Source organism: Hylobates moloch, unplaced genomic scaffold (genome assembly GCF_009828535.3).
Source record: "Hylobates moloch isolate HMO894 unplaced genomic scaffold, HMol_V3 SCAFFOLD_24, whole genome shotgun sequence".
NCBI classification, from domain to species: Eukaryota; Metazoa; Chordata; class Mammalia; order Primates; family Hylobatidae; genus Hylobates; species Hylobates moloch.
In genome coordinates, this window is record NW_026652299.1 from 267,281 (window position 1) to 274,771 (window position 7,491).

Genomic DNA, 7,491 nt, shown 5'->3' on the forward strand with positions numbered 1-7,491 from the left:
GCCTAAAACGGAGCTTCGACCCAGAGGGGACCCGTGAAGCGGCGACTCTGGGGATGGGAAGTCCCCCTCCCTCCGGGCCCTGGCGGGGACTCACTTCCAGGCACTGAGAGGCCGCTGGGCGGGAGCACAGGGCGCTGCAGAAAGCGCTGGGACCTGGGTCTCTGGCTCAGCTGATCCACCGACCAAGGCCGGGAGATGCCGGCCGGGGCCCCACGGATTTGGCCTGGACCCCCCGGCCGCTCTGGGGTGGAGAGCGGCGGACAGTGCAGGTGGCGGAGGGGGCCACAGTCCTGGTCTCCGACGCCGACTCCGGGCTGTGCTCTCTGCTGAGACCCAAGTGTCCACCCGGGGATCCCGGCGCCCGGAAAGCACCACCGAGTCTCAGGCGCGCCCAGGGCGCACGGGACCGGAGCGCACGAGATCGGGACGCTCCGAGGAGACTTCCGCCAGTGCAGGGAGCCTGCGAGGACACCCCAAGCTGCCTCCAGGGACGGGGACGGAGCGAGCCCTGCCCTAAGCGCCCCGGGAAGGGAGCGGGGTACGGGGGGCCGCCCCGCCCGTCGGACCACACAGCGCGCCGCCTCCTCCTCCCTCCCCCCCCCCCCCGGCGGTCAGAGGGTCACCCAGACGCCCCGCACCGCTCCCCTCGGCCGCTTTACCGGTGGCTGGGGCCTCCCCCGCGCCGGGATTGGATGCGAGAGGACGGGGTGGGGGCAGGCGGGGGACCCCAGGAGCCCAGGTTCCCGCTCCGGCGGAGAGAAGCCCGCAGTGCAGTCGCTGCTGGGCCGCGTGGAGAGGGCTCTGCGCGAAGCCGGCGGGCGGCGCGGAGGAGGCGGCAGCTGCAGCTGGGGTCCCCAGCAAGCGCCGGGCGCGCCAGGATGTTTGACAGCTCGCAGTATCCCTACAACTGCTTCAATTACGACGCCGACGACTACCCCGCCGGCAGCTCCGACGAAGACAAGAGGCTCACGCGGCCCGCTTACAGGTGACTGCGGGGGTGGCGGTGGGGGTTTGGGGGACAGTGACCCCCCCCTGCAGGGGTCCCAGGTGGCCGGGACCTGCCTGGGACGAAGGAAGGCGGGGGAGCTTTCTTCTCTCGGGCGGAGCTCAGAGAAAGGGCGCATTTGTCCCTACTTTGGAGAGAGCCAGGGAAGGTTCTTGGCCTCCCGGGGAGGGGCCTCCCCAGCCCGGGGAAGAGCTTCTGGGGTCTGGGTGGCGCCGGGGACCGCGAGCTGCGGGGGACACTTTTCCCAACACCGCCTCGCTCCTCCACCTCTGCGCCCCACGGCGTCCTGCGGGATGGGGGGAAGGACGGGGGTGGCTGCCCCCGCGGGGACCCCGCCTGACCCCCAGGCTCCGCAGCTACATCGCCTTGATCGCCATGGCCATTCAGCAGAGCCCCGCGGGGAGGGTGACCCTGTCCGGCATCTACGACTTCATCATGCGCAAATTCCCCTATTACCGCGCCAACCAGCGCGCCTGGCAGAACTCCATCCGCCACAACCTGTCCCTCAACAGCTGCTTCGTCAAGGTGAGCGCCGCCCCCGACGGGCCCCGGGTGTCCCCGCGTGGCGACACCTGCGCCAGGGCCGCGGTGGCGGGGAGGGGAGGTCCTTCCTCAGCCCACGGGGCCGCCTCCACCTGCGCAGTGCGCCACCCTCGCCCCTGTCCAGGGCTCCCCGAGGGCACAAGGCGGGCGGGCGCACAGCGCAGCGGAGCCGCTCCCAGCCCCTCCCTCCGCGCGCGCAGGTGCCGCGGTCCGAGGGCCACGGGAAGGGCAAAGGCAACTACTGGACGTTGGCGGGCGGCTGCGAGTCGCTGCTGGACCTCTTCGAGGACGGCAACTACCGGCGGCGGCGGCGGCGGCGCGGCCCCAAGCGCGAGGGGCCGAGGGTTCCGCGCGCGGGGGGCGCCCAGGAGCCGTCGGGTCCGCCCGAGCCCCCCGCCGCTCAGGAGCCCCTGGCCCCGGACAGCGCTGGCGAGGGCGTCCCGGGCCGTGAGCCCCCCGCCAGCCCCGGCCCCCCGGGGAAGGAGCACCCCCGGGATCTCAAGTTCAGCATCGACTACATCCTGTCCTCCCCAGACCCCTTCCCTGGGCTCAAGCCGCCCTGCCTCGCACAAGAGGGCAGATACCCACGGCTGGAGAACGTGGGCCTCCACTTTTGGACAATGTGATGTGGAGCCACCCTGGGGGCCCCTGCAGTCCAGTCTGGGGCTTCCCCGGACCCTCCCTGGAAAGATGATTCCAGCCCCACCTTCAGCCAGGAAGCCAGAGTTCGGCAAATCCTACAATTTCTCCTGCAGACAGAAGGTCAGGTGCCACACCAGGCCTGGACTGGGGGGACAGGCGGAGGTGGAGCTCGTTAAAGGTATAGACTGTGAGGTTGTGCCTTGACCTGTTGGGAAAACAGTTCTCTTGCAGGGCAAACCCCACTGGGTTCCGGTGTCACCTAAGAGTTTGCTCAGGACTGACCCAGTGCTCTTCTTGCTCTGAGGAATAAACACAGGGTCATGTTCCCTGGAGTCGGGAGATATTTCATTCCTCAGTCACTTGAGGGTGAGTTTTCTAGGCAGCCACACCCCAAAAGCCACAAGTGCCCAGCATGCGGTCGGTGGGCTGGTTCACATCGTCCCCATGGTTAAAATAACAGTGGTAAGGCACCAACCGTGAAGAGAGATGGCAATTGGCCCCGTGAATCGGTCACCCCAAGGCTGATGATGGTGTCCGTGCTCGCGGAGACGTGATCGGAAGTGACAAATGTATCTTGCTGTGTCAGCCGAGTATTTTGGTGACAGTTTAAGAAATCCATTGTGATTTTTATACCAGGAGAGAGAAAGGCAAGGTGGGGCCCAGATTTGGGATGATACTGGGGCCAAGTCCAAATTTCTTGATTCTTCTGAGTAGGGAGTAAGCCCTGATTCAGGCACCTTCCATCAACTGGTTCCCCAAAAACTCAGGCACCCAGGAGAGCAGGCTGTTGATAAAATTCCTGCAACACCTCACAGTGCACGGTGACAAGTATCCGAGGTGGGTGCACTCCACTTGAAATGCAAAGGATTTAATTACTGTGTAGAGACGGGCTTTCTAAAAACACAATTATGCACAGGGAAACTATTTGACCAGCCTTATCATTTTTTACCAGCCCATTTTTGCAGAGTTAATTGCTTTCAGTGACTTAATTTGAACATTAGTGTGGATTACACCTAATCTGATTCGCTTGGTGACAACGATTGGCTAATTTTGTGAACGGCAAAAACACACCCAATGATCCTGGCTGTCTCCTTTGGGAATTACATAGTCCTGCTCTATCGGACCCTTAAAAACAGGGGCTGGGCGGCCGTGAAGGCAGGCGGGCTGCAGAGACAGACCAGAACATGCAAAAGATGCTTGGCCCTGGCTTCGTCTCTATTCGGAAGAATCCAGGTATTCCCCCGCTCACCTGCCCTGTAAATAGACTCGACGTGTTTGGTTCACTGTTTTGAGAAGAGGGAGGAAGGCCATTGCGGACAGACGCTGTGAATGCCTGGCCCCGTGGTGATGCACCCACTCCCTGGCCTCCGGGCCCAGACAACTGCAGCCTCTGCCTACAAGGGCACCCTTCGGCCAGGGAGAAGGAGCCAGAGCCCGGCCTCAAATGCCTGTTCCTGGAAGTGGAAATGAGGCTTGCAATGTGGACACCTCTGCTTTGCAAATGTCAGCTTCTGGTTTCCAGAACTCTCTGCTGGGAGAGCAGCCAGCGTTCCCGGTGCTCCCACCACCCACCGGGTGTAGGATCCTAGGAGATGGGCGCTGCGGCTCTCACGCCCGTTTCACGGATAGGAACCTGCATCACGGGCATGCAGCTCTGGGTTTGCTCCTCACCCCTTCCATGCTGGCTTGTACAGGCTACCAGCATGGCGTGTACACGTGTGTGTGTGTGTGTGTGTGTATTGTGGTGTGTGACCTGTGTCTGTCTGTACTCCTGTTATTTATATCCCTTTGCTGGTTGTGCTAAAAGCATAGATTTAAATCATACAAGATGTAATTTAGATGGTCATAAGAGGCAGATGCTCCCATACATAAGTATATGGCAAAGAAAGTATCTGAAGATATATTTTTCTGTTACCAACAGAGGAAATAAAATTTACATTTTATCTTTTGATTCCTACACTTTTCGTAAGCAAAGCCTGATTTGGAACAACAACAAAACCGCTTTTCCTAAACACTCTTGGGGGCCTCAGAATAAGTCAAGGTCTTTATAGCTCACCCTCTCTGAGAATATATTTGTGGCCAAAAGTAGACTCGAGGCCCGGGAGAGGCAAGGGCGGAACTGGGGGAAATCTGTGTACTATGAGGTGTAGCATTTGTCTTGCAAAGGATATCAATCATATTTTTAAAAGCAAAGGGACATTTTCAATTTGCCAGTGTGTGATACCCTGCAACTTCAGAAAGGTTCCCAGCCCTTAGAGTGAATGGCATTTAATACCAGCAACATAACGGGGTGAGGGCTGGCTGTGACCTATTCAAATGTCGCCGCCACCACGCACACTTGCCCAACACAATTATAATTAAATACTTTATGCCTTTCTTGCAAATCCGCTGATTGATCATCGATATGTACATTACCCCCGCATTACCCCCGAGCAGATGTCTGCCACATGCGGGTTACGGATCACCAGGCTTCCATTAACAAAGCTGGGAGGTGCTGCCGAGCGCACGTTCAGGGGCGGTGTGTGCAATTGACTGTGCTTGGGACCAAAGTTCCCAGGCTGGGTGGCACCTGGGCCCTGAGTTCCTTTTCCCGAGACTTTAGGGCGCCCCTTAGGGTGGGGGCTGTTTGTTTATTCATTAGCAAACATTCGTGAGCCCTAAGCTAGGAGCTGGGGCACAACCATGAACCCAAGAGGCCCAGACTGCAGCCCCACAGCACACACGTGAAGTAGACAGGCAGCTTCTGCATGCTTGCAGAGCCCTGCACCAGGTTGTGTCAGGAAGGGAGCTCACAGGGCGCTGAGCAGAAGATAACTGAGTGTGCAAAGCGCATGGCCAGGCCAGGCTCTCAGGAGCGGAGGCTGTGACGGTGAGCTGCAACAACAAGCCAGGAGGAAAGGGCATTCCACGTAGGGGGCAGCCTGTGCCAAGCCCTGTGCTGGGAGCCAGAGGCCAGTGTGACCGGAGGGAGGTGCAGGCAGGGATCCATGCACAGGAAGACCCCAGCCATGCCCGCACAGCCCCCAAGTCCAGGCCAGACTTACTATCTCTTTAGCCCTTGATATGCAGCTCCTGCATCTGCCTCCGTTTGTCCCTGTTCCTTCTGAGATGTCGAACTCCTGCACAGCCCAGAAGGACAATCACCTCCCATGGTCTGGGCGCTTGGCCTTGGCTAATGTGGCCTCAGCACACACCACACACTACTCTTGCTCCTGTCCCCAAGCGTTTCTTCCTGGCCAGGTCCATCCTGTGCTCATGGAAGGTGAAGATGGTGTACGGAGGGTGGGGGTCTCCATGAGCCCCCTCCTCAGTGTCGCTCATGCCTTGCGTCTGCCCAACCAGGCCAGCTGCCCTGGAGGTCTGCGGCGGTGCTGGTTTCCCTGGGAGAGAGGGGCACCGGGCTGGGAGTCGTGCCACTGTGTGTCCTCGGCAGGGTCCTCTGCCCACTGGAGTCCGAGGCTCCTTGCCCGTGGCACGTGCTGTGCACAGCACCATCCAGGGCTTAGGCAAGAGGCTGTCAGCTGGACTCATGGGCCCTGGCCCAGCTCTGTGCCCACCTCATGCCCCTGTGCATCTGCCTGGTCCTGGGACCCAGAAAGGGAAGGGACCAGCTCCCTGGGGTATAAAGGCCTGAGCTGGGCATCCCCGTGGAACCTGGCTTCCCGCAGTCCCCAGGCCAGGGGAGCTCTCTGGGCACCTCCCTTCCTGGAAGCAGCCCCTGGACTCCCTGCCTCTTTCCCTGGGACCCCGTGGTCTGGCCCTGGGCACTGTCAGCTTCCTCATGGCCCCCTCCCATCTGACTGGCAGGCCAGGGTACAAGGACTTCCTCAGGATGGCACCTGGGCTGTGAGGGGCCAGAGGACACGGTCCCTGGTGGGCTGGGACTGGCACCAGGACACAGCTGGGTGTTTCCCGCCCGGATTCTTCTGAGAGGCCTGCACTGGCCTCCGCGCTGGGGTCTGGCAGCCCTCCCCTCTCTGTCTTGGTTTCCTCTGTGGTTCTGACTGGGTTTGGGGAGCAGGGGTGCCCCCACTCCCATCACCCCAGGCTGTGACAGGGCTGGGCTCCTGAAATTCCTCTGTTCTAACTTTCTGGCCCCCAGCCCTGCCCCAGGGCCAGGCCAAGTTCATCTCCATGAGAGGGCCTTGGAGTCTCTCCGTGTACACATTCCAGAGGAGGAACCCAAACGGGCTGTTTCTCACCAAAATATGAAACTGAAAACAAGCACAGGGCCTGCCTGAGGCTGCCTGCAGCCTGGGGACTCAGGGTCCGACTTTGCCCCTCCTGGCACTGCCTGACCACCCCTACACTCCCCAGGCTCCCCTTGGCCCCACGAGGCCCCACCTTGCACCCCCGCATCCCTCCCCCAGGTCCTGCCCAGCCCCTCCTGGAGCCCTCAGCCCTGCCTGGTCCTCCTGGTCCCTCTGGCTCCCCTTGGTCCCTCCTGGCACCTCCTGGTCCTCCTGGGTCTTTTCTGCCTCCTAGCCCCTCCCATTCTCCCCCCAGTCCCTCTCTACCCCCAAATCTTACTGGCCCTGTGGCACCCCCAGGTCCGCAGGCCCCTTCTGGACCCCCAGCCCTTCCAGCCTTCCCCCCTGGCCCTTGATTTCCCCCAACTGTCCTGGCTCCCCAGGCCCCTCCTGGCCCTGCCTGGTCCCTCTTGCACCCCCACCCCTCCCACCCTCCCCAAGCACAGCCGGCCCCCAGCTGCCAGGACTCTGGGGGCCACTGGCGGCTTCATCAGACAGGAGACTGTGCTTTGCACTCAGGCCACTGCACCTGAAATAGCTGCACGTGTCCAGTGCCTCAGGCCACCCCTGGGGCTAGACTGAGGGTCTCACTGACAAAACTCTGCTAAAGATGGGACTCAGGGGAGCAAGGTTTTGAGGGTCTTTGGTCAGGCTGAGGTCCCACAGTAAGTGTCTACTGGGAATGCCTGCCCCAGCGTTGATGAAGGGACGCGGGGCTGCGGGGTGGCGGGAGGCGGTGCTGGGAGGCAGTGGAGGGAGCACATTCAACCTTGAGAATTCTTCTCAGGCACACTTGTGGGTCACCTCCTCTCCTGCATACGGTGGGCGCCCTGCACACAGATGATGAGTAAATTCACAGGGTCCCGAGGAAGAAGCTTCTCTGAGGGGAGGCGATGGATGGGGAGGTCGTGTCATTCACGACTGTGCCACATCCCAGCAAGCCCAGGCCCAGTGTCCCGGGGTCAGCCCACGAGGGCATCCTCATCCTGGTAGAAAGAAGGGCTGGCGTTTGCCGAGGGCTCTCCACGTGCGGGCATGGTTCTGAGAACA

The 7,491-nt window shown here is 61.2% G+C and overlaps 1 protein-coding gene across 1 annotated transcript; it reads left to right on the forward strand.

Annotated features, from left to right (window-relative positions):
• The first annotated feature begins 878 nt into the window (after positions 1-878).
• FOXL3 (forkhead box L3) lies at positions 879-2,369 on the forward strand. Its single transcript, XM_032145641.2, has 3 exons — positions 879-985; positions 1,363-1,531; positions 1,750-2,369. The coding sequence occupies exons 1-3, from the start codon at positions 879-881 to the stop codon at positions 2,173-2,175; spliced, it is 702 nt and encodes a 233-aa protein (XP_032001532.1). The 3' UTR covers positions 2,176-2,369.
• Positions 2,370-7,491: the final 5,122 nt, after the last annotated feature.

Bases quoted from the DNA above. Each gene is read 5' to 3' on its own strand.
- FOXL3 (XM_032145641.2), top strand. From the start codon at position 879: ATGTTTGACAGCTCGCAGTATCCCTACAACTGCTTCAATTACGACGCC. The intron at 986-1,362 runs GTGACTGCGGGG...CAGGCTCCGCAG, and splicing joins CTCACGCGGCCCGCTTACAG to CTACATCGCCTTGATCGCCA. The intron at 1,532-1,749 runs GTGAGCGCCGCC...CCGCGCGCGCAG, and splicing joins TCAACAGCTGCTTCGTCAAG to GTGCCGCGGTCCGAGGGCCA.